The 13,283-nt window shown below is 38.5% G+C and overlaps 2 protein-coding genes across 2 annotated transcripts; both read left to right on the forward strand.

Moving 5' to 3' along the window:
* The first annotated feature begins 670 nt into the window (after positions 1–670).
* Positions 671–1,492, forward strand: LOC131874058 (leucine-rich repeat receptor-like tyrosine-protein kinase PXC3). Its single transcript, XM_059217276.1, has one exon. The coding sequence runs from the start codon at positions 671–673 to the stop codon at positions 1,490–1,492; it is 822 nt and encodes a 273-aa protein (XP_059073259.1).
* Positions 1,493–1,706: 214 nt separating this feature from the next.
* Positions 1,707–3,409, forward strand: LOC131055108 (putative leucine-rich repeat receptor-like serine/threonine-protein kinase At2g24130). Its single transcript, XM_057989754.2, has 2 exons — positions 1,707–2,754; positions 2,859–3,409. The coding sequence occupies exons 1-2, from the start codon at positions 1,707–1,709 to the stop codon at positions 3,194–3,196; spliced, it is 1,386 nt and encodes a 461-aa protein (XP_057845737.2). The 3' UTR covers positions 3,197–3,409.
* Positions 3,410–13,283: the final 9,874 nt, after the last annotated feature.

Below are 13,283 nucleotides of genomic sequence, written 5' to 3' on the forward strand. Positions count from 1 at the left end.
AATTTCTCTTTTTATTTCCCATATCCTTCGCAATGCTTTGTTATCTTGATTTCGTCTGACAGGAATTATTTAAAATTCTATTTTCTTTGCACACAAGAAAACCCACCAGGCCTCACAAGTGCACATAGGTAGTTGTCTGCGTGATTTGCACAGAATGCATAACTTCATCCGATTTGTTTTATTGATATGCTTGTTTAAAGTGGTGACGATCAGTTCGGGAAAAGTGGCGGCATCCGGTTCAAGTGGCAGTGAGAGGGATGTTGCTTCTCTAATGGAATTCAAGAATGCAGTCAAGCAGGATCCGCTTGCTGTACTGCAAAACTAGAACCAGAGCCTGCACACTTGCAATTGGACGGGCATCAGCTGCAACACTGAAAAATGGCGTGTTGTGGAAGTGGATTTGAGAAACAGGAGTCTGCACGGCGTGATCCCTCTCCAGCTGGGGAATTTGTCCTTCCTTCACTACCTCGACCTTTCCTTCAACAGAATTGGGGGCCAAATTCCCTCTGCTCTGGGCCGCTTGCGCCGCCTCCACTTCCTTTATCTTCACGCTAACCTGCTGGAAGGCTCTGTTCCTCATTCTCTTGGTAATTTGCGCAGCTTGAAAGTCCTGACATCTTGGGCGAATCGCCACTCAGGCAGCATTCCCACGGCGTTGGGAAATTGTTCTATGCTTAGGCGTATTGATTTATCTGATAACGATTTGGAAGGTACAATTCCTTTCCAAATTGGGTCTCTCGCTAAGCTTAAGGTTTTCCGTCTGGACAACAACCGAATCAGTGGAGAAATCCCAATTTCTGTGCTGAATTGCACAGAGTTGAGAAATATTTCTTTGATTAATAACTCGCTGAGTGGGGTGATTCCATCGGAGATAGGCGTCAAGCTTTCCAAGCTAGAGTACCTGCTTCTGCCACAAAATAAACTCAGCGGGGTGATTCCCAAATCGCTGGGAAATTGCTCGAGGCTTTCTGTGCTTGAATTTGCGTTGAATGAAATGAGCGGCGTGATACCTCAGGAATTGGGTAATCTTCTCTGTCTGACCAACCTCATTCTGTTTTGTAATCATTTCGTTAGCGGAAGTGGAAGTGCGAATGGTGTTCCAATACTGAATGCACTTACTAACTGCTCCCTGTTGAAAAGGTTGGATCTGACAGACAATCATCTTGAAGATAGATTGCCTCCTTCGCTGGGTCTGCTTTCTCCGCTTCTCTCCATTTTCTCCTTAGAAAGCAACGGCATAAGAGGCAACATGCCTAAGCAGATCAGCAATCTCACAGGACTCACAGAATTGTTTTTGGGTGGTAATTCCTTGGGCCGAGCCATTCACTCTGCGATAGCGAGGCTTACCAATCTAGGCCTGTTAAATCTTAGTCGCAATCAATTGGAAGACCCCATTCCAACGGAATTGGGTAAGATGAAAAGCCTGGAATTTATTTATCTGTACAACAATTCGCTATCTGGAACAATCCCAAAAGAGCCTGGGAAGACTTGAATTATTAAGGGACATAGATTTAAGCATCAACAAGCTAAACGGAAGCATACCGCCACAACTTGGAGGCTGCCAAAGTCTTGAACTTATAGATTTGTCATATAATCGCCTCACAGGAAACATTCCTTTGGAGGTTGCCAATCTTCATAATTTGCAGTTCTATTTTAATCTATCGAACAACAAACTAACTGGGCCAGTCCCCAGATTGCATGGGGGAATGCAAATGGTGCGAGCAATCGACCTCTCCTCCAACAAATTACTAGGCCCAATTCCTAATGATCTTAGTGTCTGTGCAGGACTTGAGTACTTCAACCTATCTCACAATAAGCTTCAAGGAACCCTTCCAGCATCATTCGGTAACCAACTGAAAAGCCTTCGAGACATTGATTTGTCTTTCAATAACTTGTCAGGCCTACTCCCAATGTCTCTGGCGAAGCTGGAAAGGCTTCAGCATCTAAACTTGTCATACAATCATTTCGCAGGACCGGTCCCCTGTTCTGGAGTATATAAGCAGCAGGACATCACTTCGTTTTTAGGGAATCCCCAGCTGGGTTTGCAGGATTGTCCTTGGGGAAAGCGCCATGGCGGTGCCTACCAAAGGAAGTCGGTGCTCTTGATTTCCATACTTGGTGTTTCTTCTTTGCCTTGGCTTGCTGGTTTGGGATTTTGGATATGCTTAAGATATAAGAGAAAATCGAGTGGTTTAATGCGAAAAGAAGATCTGAGCAGGGCAACCGAAGCTTTTAATCCTAGGAACTTAATTGGAAGTGGTAGCCTTGGATCAGTTTACAGAGGCGTTCTTCCAGATGGTAAGATTGTGGCTATCAAAGTTCTTACTCCAAAGCGCCAAGAAGCAGATGATTGTTTCCAAAGAGAGTGCCAAACGTTACTGAAGGTTGCACATCCTAATTTGGTGAGGATAATAGCTTCATGCTCAGAGGCAGAGTTCAAAGCTCTGGTATTAGAATTCATGCCAAACGGAAACCTGGACAAACATTTGCACAGACACTCAGTTGATAGCAGTGAAGCAGCAGAATTGGGTTTGAGGAGGCGATGGGAAATTCTGTTCCAAATAGCCCGTGCGGTTTCATACTTACATCATGACTGCTCTCCAGCCATCGTGCACTGCGACATAAAACCGCAGAGTGTTCTTCTAGACGAAAGAATGAGAGCTCGTGTTGCCGATTTTGGAATCGCACAACTGGTGAATGATGCATCAGCCATTACCTCGACCTTGAGAGGATCTTTCGGTTACATTGCACCTGGTAAGTAATTTGGCTAAATTAAACAATTCATTTTGTCCACCTTTAAGAGGGGAGGAATTTTATAGAACGGAATGGAATTGAATTGTGGATTTATGTTTATACAGAGCATGGAATGGGAGGAAGAATTTCAGTGAAAGGAGATGTGTACAGCTATGGTGTGGTGGTGTTGGAGATGATTACTGAAAAGAGGCCGACGGATCCAATGTTCGCCAATGGATTAACTCTGTCCGAATGGGTTTCTCATTCATTTCCACATAGTCTGAAAGAAATAGTCGCAGCAGATTTAGTTGAAACGATAGGGCCAAAGAGCGGATATGGAAATTCAATGGTTGAGGGATTGCTACAGCTGGGGCTCTCCTGTACCTCTCAACTTCCACACCACAGACCATCTATGGCGGAGGTGGTGATGGAATTAAACAATTGGGGATACTTCTTTAATTGATCAATCAATCAAAGATGCAAGTTGCTTCTCTCACTTTTGCAATTGTATCCGCATCAATCGCAACACTGAAAGCTGGCATGTTGTGGGATTGAACCTCAGAAACATAAACTCGCTGGGCGTCTTGTCGACCTACTGAATGGAGGTCGCTTTTTCTACATTCTACTAGATTTTTTACCATGGTTGAATGGTCAAACAGTTATATAGCAATTTGATATCGCGTCCACATAAAATGAATAAATATTTATTCTATTTTAAGAGGCCAAAATTAATCGATACTTCTCTATTTCTTAATAGAGATTTATAAATATTTTTTATTTCATTAAAATAATATTTACTTGTATACTTATATTAAAAAATTATATGTAAAATATGTCAAGAGATATCTTATAATAGAATAGAATCGTTTATAAAATAAATGTTCTTCTAAAATACTAAACATAAAGAATACAAATCTATTAAAGTCCTCCATGCAAAAAATTGTGAATCTAGGTGGAGACAAGTGGTGAGGGTTCTATTTTATTTGGAATAATAAAATAAAAGCTCCACAAAAGCTAAAACATGACATATTTCATGCATTTATGAGTCATTTGCATGTCAAATTGTTTCAAAAATGGATTTTTGTTTATGGACATTTTGATGTCATTGTAGATGCCTCTCGACATAATTAAGATTTTATGTAATTTTGTGGTAGTGGACAGTTGAAAGAGTAATGTCATCTATTAAATTAAAAAAAAAAAGCCGAGTTCTAAAATATGAAAATAAGAATGAGATATGTTCGAGAGTTCTTTGAGGAAAGATAAATAGACATAGAAACAAGCATTTCACAAATTAATGTAAATAAAATATTGGGTTGGTATAAAGATAATTATTTTATAATTTGTTATGTTTTGAAAGTATTTTTTGATTAATGAATTTTCTTGAGTTCTTAGGTCTTTAATGCTATTTGCAAATTATTGACAAAGTGGATTTGTCAAGTTTTACTCGTGTTCTTTATGAAGGTTTAGTAGATGTTATGGTTTTAATTTGTTTATAAGATCATGTTTCAATACTTTTCCAACTAGATATAATTTCAACATCTTATCCTATGTCAAATTGTTAAAGTTTTTGCTAGGCAAACTATTACACAAAGGTAGGGAGCCCTTGTTTGTAGGTTTTGTATATAGTGTTTTATCATTTCAATAGATAATTGACTTCTTTTTGTTTCAAATAAGTTTTAGAAAAATGCTTTTATAATTTATTAGCACTTTTATTAAAAAATAGTTTTAAGGTGTTTTCGTCAACTTCAATTTAAATATAACTTTTTATAAATAACCTTAGGTAGTGTTTTAATTGACTTTTTTTATTAGTTTGGAATTTTTGATAAATTTTATTTACTATAAATATTTTCTTCAAACAAAATGTGTTCTTGAATTTCATAGTAAATCATACTATAGCTTCTCTAATATGGAGCTCCTTCTCTAGCTTCCACCCCCACTTCCGCACAATGATTTGGCTAGTTCCATGAGATAGTGTGTGACTATACCCCAACTCTCCTTTGAACTATCATGAAGCTCATTTTAATGGCATGGTGGCCATTGGTGTGGGGAGGAGACCTATTGATATCTCAACTCAATATGTTTTCAATGCCTTAGAAAAGATAAATTTGCAATATAGGGCTTTCGTTGAAACACAACAAACATTTAACTTAATCCCAACCAAAACTCAGAGGATGTAATAATTGTCCAATTTTGGTAAGCCCTTTCAACGCTCTAACAAGCCCATGGGTGTGTGCACCAAGATGGTGTGCAAAAAAGTGGACACACACCAAAAAAAAGATGAAAAAACAGTAATCGCGTTCGCAGTTTTAAAATTTCAAAATACCCCATACTCGATTAGGTTCATTGTGCTCGAGCCTAAAGGGACAAAACTGCGTACACAGTCCTTTAGGAAATAAGACCGCATACACGGTCCTCTAGGAACTAGGACCTCATACACGGTCTTAGTTCCTAAAGTACCGTGTATGCGGTCCCTGTTAATAAATTGTTTTTTTTCACTATTGACTGTATCATTTTATCCCATGGTCGAGAGCAAGTTTGAGCATCTTTTTCCTTCCAAACTGTGCCCATGCTCCATTATTTCACACCCAAACACCATGGAAAGAGGTCAATTATGCATTATTTTTGTTTTCCTTGCACATTTGATAAATTTTATTTACGTTTTCAATTTAAGTTCGTTGATTTTGATTAGTTTTTTTTAATTTTTTGTTACCAATATCAGATTTTAAAAATCTAGAACCACAACAAGATGCACCTCAAAATCCACGATAAAACCCACAACAAAACCCTCAAGATACACTTCCATCTCCTCCTGTAGACCATACAACAACTACACAGGAGGATTTGCTTAATCAGTTAGGGCAAAACACTACTAAAATAACTGTTAGGATTCCCAAAGATACTGAGAGGGGGGTTGAATCAGTATCTTGCCGGTTAACATATTTTTTGATCTTATTAAATAAATTGCATTCCAAAGCAGTGTATCGGTATACTAGAATTAATATCGTAAATAAGAATAATAAGCACGACATAGAAAGCACACCATAACACAAGATTTTTAACGAGGAAACCCGGTGTGAGAAAAACCTTGGTGGGATTTGTGACCCACAATATTCACTCACTGGCCAATAAATGAATATTACTTACAATAGGGGTCTGCACATGCAGGAAGGCCAACTGCCTAAAGTTCACTACTTAAATACAAAAGGAAGTCTCACTAACTTACAAAAATAGATTATGTAAATCCAATATAATGTACTGCTACAAACAACATCTGCTATGCCATGTTCAGTATCGGTTTAAGCTCATGCAATAACCAAAAACCTTACTCCAAAATCTGCCTTAATGTTCGCATCTACCATTTTCCTTTCTTACATCCGCATTACAAAATGATCTACAAGATCTCATACTTATATATGAGTCCTATTACAATTCACCTTGTCGGCTTACAAAAAGATATTTCAATTAAATACAAAATTTAATAAACAAAATCCTGTCGTTTGGGGTGTCGGTAATCATCTTTGTCGTTGTCGGTAAACTATCTATCGGTGTAGAGTCTATCGATGCCTAGTGGTTCTTGTCGGTGCCATAGGATTGCAAGGTTGCCATCAATGACAATACCTTCAATCACCTACAATTTCTCATTGGAGTGTGCATTTGCCAACAATCTCCCCCTTTGGCATTGATGGCAACACCCATGAGAAAAATCCAAAAATGTATCCAAAAATCTTGCCAAAACTATGCTCCAAAATGTTTGCTCCCCCTGAGCAAACGATCTCTTTTGTTCATTATTTTTCTCATTCCTACTACTCCACCTTTGGCATCAATGACAAAGGTTGTCAAAAATGTCAACTGAGTGTAGTTCTTAGCTGGATCGCTGTAACCGGTTGGTTACAATTTGAAATAGATCTGCCAGTACAAAATTTAAGCTGTTAGTGAACCTTTCACTGTCTTTTAATGTTTCTTTTGTCTTTTGAATTGTACTGGTGAGTATGTGCATTTTCTCTTCCGGTGTCTTAAGTCCGGGAACAAGTGCCTCTGGTATCTCTTTTCTCAAAGAGATGAGGATGTCAAGTTTTGGACCAAGTCTACATTTTAGTTCCTTAGCCTTGAACTTAATTCTTTCCTTTTCCTTTTCCAACTTCTCAATTTTTTCCTCAAGTTCTCCTATTTCATGCTCTATTACCAATAATGATTCAGGTGAACTAATGAGATTATCAGCAATATTATTTATTTCTTTCTATACCTCACTGATTTTCTTGTCTATTTTTATTGTCAAAACATCAGTTTTGCATGTATCCATGTACAACTCTTTAAATTCCATTATTGTTTTTCCTCTAGTGCCGGTGATAAGGTATCAATGTGTTCCTTGCATCTTTTTATTGTTTCATTAAAGAATCTTTCTTTCTCTTTATTCATTTTCTCATTGAAAGTTTCCTCATTAATCTGATCAACTGGCAATAGGTTGTCGGTGATATATTTAGACAATGTGTCCAATTGGCTTAAAGAATCTTTATTGTCCACATTGCACTTGGGTGCAATCAATTTCAAAATAGGGATGGTATCATCAATTGCCTTGTATGCAAGTGCATTGCAATATGTTATTTTCTTGATGGAATCCAATAATACCTCTGTTACATTGGTCAGTCTGGATTATGTCATGGAAGAACCAGAAGATTGTCCAACTACCTTAACAATCTGCATTCCGCCAGTGTGAGTAACCTCTTTGCTTATGGTGACCTCTGGTAGGTCAGTCTGAGTCTGCATCTCAACTAGCAAAGGTTTAGGTTTCTCAGTTGTTGTTGGTGGCACTGTCTCTGTCTCAACCTTTTTCTCTTCATGTTTCTCACAATGTACCTCAGTATGTTTCTCTGTGCTTTCTTCTACCAGTTTCTCTGATGAAGTCTAAGTGTTTTCTACTAGTTTCTCCATGTGTGCCTCTGAACTATCCATTGCCTATGTCTCAACATATTTTACTATGTTATCAGTAGCTTGTTGCTCTAACTCAGTAGGTTTCTCAGTGTATGCACCAGTGGTATCTGTCACTGTTTCAGTTCCAGGAGGGTCAACTGATTGTTCAACATGTGTTTCAGTCCCAATCTCAATATTTCCAATTGTATCCTCAACATGCGTTTATGTAAAGCGGAAAATCACGATCGAACCCTAAGTGTTCCCCCTCCCACCACTCCAAGGAGAGAGAAAGGAGGTCACTAGGGTTGACGGTTTTCACTTAGGGGAGACTTTACATTCAAAAGAGGGGTTGAAACCCATAAGATCCAATCCCACACAATGCAAGATTGGATTCTAAATGAGTTTCAAGGGTTAAGATAGCAAGGCTACCCTCTTTTGTAAAGAATGTAGATAGAAGGATTGAGCTAGGAATGCATGTAAAGTGAGAAAGATTCACTTATAAACAGAGATAAGAATATAGGATGAAGCTGCGGACCTGGAATTAGCAGTAAAATGTCGAGACGGCGCTGTCCTGCAAATTTGAGCGAAAGTTGACGGGACGATGGCGCCCGGCGTGCACACGGTCCTCTGAAAAATCTGCGAAACGAAGGGGGATCTGTTCGTCTCTACACAAGGATTCCAGATCTTCAATTACAGCCGCATACTTGCAACCTACACATAGAAAAGAGAGGACAATTGGGGGGTTAGGGATTAGGGGTTTGCCCTTAGGTCAAACCCCGATTTTGGAATTAACCAAGAAATGAGAATGCTGTAAATGTAAATGATTGTAATGTAAACAAGTATTGATACCTTGTTGTAAGAATGTTTGTATTCTTACATGCGAAGGTGTAATTGTTGTTGTATGTTGTATGTTGTATGTGATCTCCTCTTCAATGGTTGAATCCTTGTCTTGAATGCAACACTTAGCCTTGAATGGAGACTTAGAATGCTCAATTGCTTGAAGGAATACTTGAATGCTTGAATGCTTGAATGCTTGAATGCTTGAATGCTTGAGTATCGCTTCTACGTCTTGTACACATATATCCTTCCTCTTTTCATCTACCCCTTTTTGAGAGGGGAAATGTAGTTTATATACTTGCTAATTAGGGTTGAAAGACTGATTTTTCCGACCTTAGGCCGACCTAGGAAGATTATTTTCCAATTTGCAAACTTAAAGACCCGAAGCCCCATAAGAGACCGGGCCCAAAATAGGGCCAGGGACTAGGGCGCTGGGTGCCATGGTCCTGGGGGACCAGGGCGCTGGGCGCCATGGTCCCACCTCCAGGGACAACAGGGTGCAAGGAGGATCAGGCCAGGGTGCTAAAAAAATGTAGTTTTTGATGTCATGGACAAGTTTCGGGGTCTCCATTCAGGTTCAGTGTTGCGTCGCCATCGTGAAGACCCAAATGAGATCGAAATTGCAAGTGTCGCAATTTTAGGATGCTACATTTAGCCCCCACTTTAGCGGGAGTATAAGCGTACGCTCATACTTTTGGTAAAGTACAAGGAAACAACATTGAAAGACTTTCACCACATCAAGGAGGCAAGACACACCAAGCCCCCAGTGGACTAAGGATCTTACGACTTCGATTGACAAAGTAAAAGGGAAGATCACGAGGGAGAACCATGACTATCAGTAGTAAGGTTCCCTCACTATGAGTCATGTAAGAAAAATACCAAAAATTTTCAAGGCAAAGCTAAGTTCACCAAGAAATTTTCAAGTATCCTGAAGGGATAGACGGGGTGTATGCCCCCCTACGTTAAAGCGATCGCACACGTCTCAACGGGGGTGATTGCTTTAAGGTAGTGATACACATAAGAAATGAGAAGGGAAAGGAGCACGTTATCACAAAGATTTAGCCCCTAAGTGTGAGATAAACCCAAGGATAATAGACACAAAACACAAAGCACGAGGTGACTTCGCTTTCCTTGGAGTCAGTATGCTATATGATAATTCATGTATATCATATGTATGTATGCATAATTGTTCTTCATTCCCCAATCAAGGAAGGTCACCTAGAAGAAGGGAACACATGTGTCTTTTGAGTCAACATGAGAGAGACCAAAAGAGATCGCAATGCTTTGCATCGTCCTCAAGTAGACAACACTAAGGACAACAAATAGAAGAATGAGAATAACACATAGAAGAAGTAACAAAAGAGAGGAGGAGAGAGTCTGCTATGCTAATGAAACTAGTCTAGCACGTCATCCACCCCCCAATCTTGCTGATCAATATTTCGGGAAGGTAGGGAACACGCTAGAGGAGGAACATTCAACACAGCAGATGGAGCTATCACAAGATCCAAACAAGGGCTATGTTCATGTTCCAAGCCACGTTGTTCTTGTCTAGGAGCTAGGATAAGTGCTTTAGAAAATTCGTTAGATAAATGGTTATCAATATCAACAAATTCATATTCACTATCAGAAGCAAGAGAAATAGCATTTTCATCATGAATAACATTTTCATCTATATCATCATCAAGATTTATAAAAATAGGATCTTTAACTCGCACAGGATCAAGACCATCATGCATCTTATGTTTAGGAGATTTTGGAGAAGATGGAATAATGCTTGTTGAAGGTGTTTTTGGAGATTGCAAAGTTTGAGAAGCAGCTGCCTGAGCTCTAAGACGACGCTTTCATTGGCGTTCACGTGCAGAATGATTTCGTCTAGTCTTAGTAGGAAGTTGAGAAGATTGAGGAGGAGGAATGTTCTCATCCTTATCACTTGGGTGTTTGGGTTGTGGTCTCTTAGGCTGGATAATAGGAGAAGAGGAAGGTCTCTTCTCTCTATAAGAGGAAGGAGGAGGAACTACTCCATATAAAGGAGGAATATTTGGTTTAGGAAGGAGACCAAGTCCATCATGATGAGGAGGTATAGGTCTACTTTTAGAAAGTTTATTAGACATAGACATAGTCACATCCATAGGAATGGGTTGGGAATCTTCTTGAGGAAAGACATTAGTTTTATCTTTCAAAGGAAGAACTTCCTTTTCAAGAACGATAGGAATGTCAAGTTTGGGTGTTCTAGGTTCACTTAGAGATAGGATCATATCTGTTTTCCACTTTTGATAAGATTTGAAAAGATGATCACTTCGCGGAGGAAGAGATTGGAATTGTTTAGGCCAAAAATAATCAATAGGAACGCTAGAAGTTCTTTCAGCTGGTTTAAAGAGACCATGATTGACAGTAACAACTTCACCATTATGGGGAAATTTCAAACACTTGTGAATAGGAGAAGCAATAGCTTTCATGGAAGATAGACAAGGATAGCCAAGCTTCACACGAAATTGTTCGGATGAAGGAATAATAGCAAAGTTCACATCAAGGGATTTGTTATGGACTTCTATAGGTAATGTAATAGAACCAATTGCAGGAGAAGAAAATGCATCAAATAATTTCACAATCACATCTGTTTTGTCATAGATCACTTGATTCAATTGTAAAGTAAAGACAAATTCTTCAGTAATAACATTAACCATGCAAGAAGAATCAATAAGCACTCCACGGCAAGGTGTATTCTTGACTTTTGCAACTATGTATAAAGGACCATCAGGTGCCCTGATAGTTTCACTAGAATCAAATGTGATGGAAGGTTCTTTAGGGTTTTCTTGCTGCTCTACAAAGTTAATCACATTCGGAGTCATAGACACAAGACCATCAGATGAGAAAGAGGAATCATTAGTCTCAATCACATTAGAGGTAGGAGAAGGTAATGGATCAGTAAAAATCTTAAGATTTTGGTTAGGAGGAGCTACAGATGTGTTGCCTTTATCATTCACACCAGAAACAGAGATAGTATTATTATCAATCAAATCTTGAATTTTACCCTTTAAAGAAAAACATTTTTCAGTATCATGCCTAGGTTGATGAGGAAATTGACAAAAAGATTTGTTATCAAAATAGGGTGAATTAATCTTTGTAGGATCTATTTGCTTTACAGGAGGGAGAGTAAGCACATTTTGTTCCAATAACTTATTCATAATACTATGCAATGATTCATTCAAAGGAGTAAACTTTCTTTCTTTCTTGAAAAACTTAGAAATAGGAGGCACACCTGATGCTGCATTCACATTGTTGTTGATGATGTTTTCATTGAATTTAACGGACTCTCTGTTCGGTTTAAACTTTCCAAATGGTTGTTGACTACTATCACCCTTATCACTCGGAGCCATAGGATTTGCTTGTTCCATTTGACTCACAGTCAGTTGATAATTGTGAAGAGTTGCACACAACTGTTGGAAAGAAGTAAACTTAGAAAACAGAAGTTTGTCTCGAATAACTTTTTGTAAATTAGAAATAAAGATTCTTTGAATATCATTGTTAGGCACTGGAAAAGAAATTTGAGCATACAAATGCTTATATCTACCAATGAAATCAATCACTTTTTCTTTAACACCTTGTTTACAATGCATTAAATCAATCAAAGTAACTTTAGGACTTATATTGTTTTGAAATTGTTGAATAAAAGCATTTGCAAGTTGTTCGAAAGAATTAATAGAATAAGAAGGCAACGAGCAATACCATTGTAGGGCTTTATCTCTTAATGTCCTAGTAAACAGTTTTGCAAGCAACCTTTGGTCATAAGCAAAATCGGTACATATTGTTTGAAAAGTCTTGACATGTGTTAGAGGATCACCTCTACCATTATAAAGCTCCAAATGCGGGATTTCAACATGTTTAGGAGGGATAGCTCAAACAATGTCAAGAGAAAGTGGGCTCGCAACATCAAATGTGGGCACACTAAACTTAGATTGATTCATAGAGGCAATTTGTTGCTGTAAAGAAGAGACAGTTTGTGCAAGATTGTTAATGGTCGCTTCAGTCGAAGAGTTCATATTGGACGTGTTAGATTGTGATGGAGGTATTATGTTATTGAAAGAAGGTATTGATTGAGAGTAAGGTGGCGGGACACTATGATAGTTAGTCATAGGAGAGGATTGGAAAAGAGGAACACTACAAGGAGGAATGGAATGGTTGAATGAATTGCCCCCTTGCGTCATGTTCATTTGTGGAGATGTAATAGGAACACTTATTGAAGGAATGAATGAAGAAGTTGGATTGAATGAAGGAAGAGGGTTAATTGAAGAGGAAGGATTGCCCCCATGACTGGTGATCATAGGTGGAATGTCTTGTATTGAAGTGGTCATTATGTTTGATGTAAAGGTAGGTATGCTAGCAATAGAAGTTGTGAAAGGAATAGAATGATTAACTGGAGTGGGAGGTTGTGTATAACCTAAAGTTTCAGCACAACTCTTCATAGGCATCACATTCGAATGCACAATGTGTGCAATACCATGCAAAATATCAATTCCATTCTTATCACTTTGAACCATACGTTTTAGACCCTCAATTAATGAAAGAGCTTGACTATCGGGATACTCTTGAGACATCCATTGCTGAAAATCATCAAATTGGTTATCCAATTTCGAAAGTTATTCTACAGAAACCTCATGGAGAGCTTCTTCATCATTAGGAGGATTAGAGGAATTACCCGTGTCCTTGTTAAAAAGGCCATTCCAATTAGGTTCCATCTCCTCGGTAATTAAACCTTGGAAAGACTTAATTCTAAGGCTTCGTCTAATGGGAATAGTGTAAGTAGG

Source organism: Cryptomeria japonica, chromosome 3, assembly GCF_030272615.1.
Source record: "Cryptomeria japonica chromosome 3, Sugi_1.0, whole genome shotgun sequence".
In the NCBI taxonomy this organism is placed as follows: domain Eukaryota; kingdom Viridiplantae; phylum Streptophyta; class Pinopsida; order Cupressales; family Cupressaceae; genus Cryptomeria; species Cryptomeria japonica.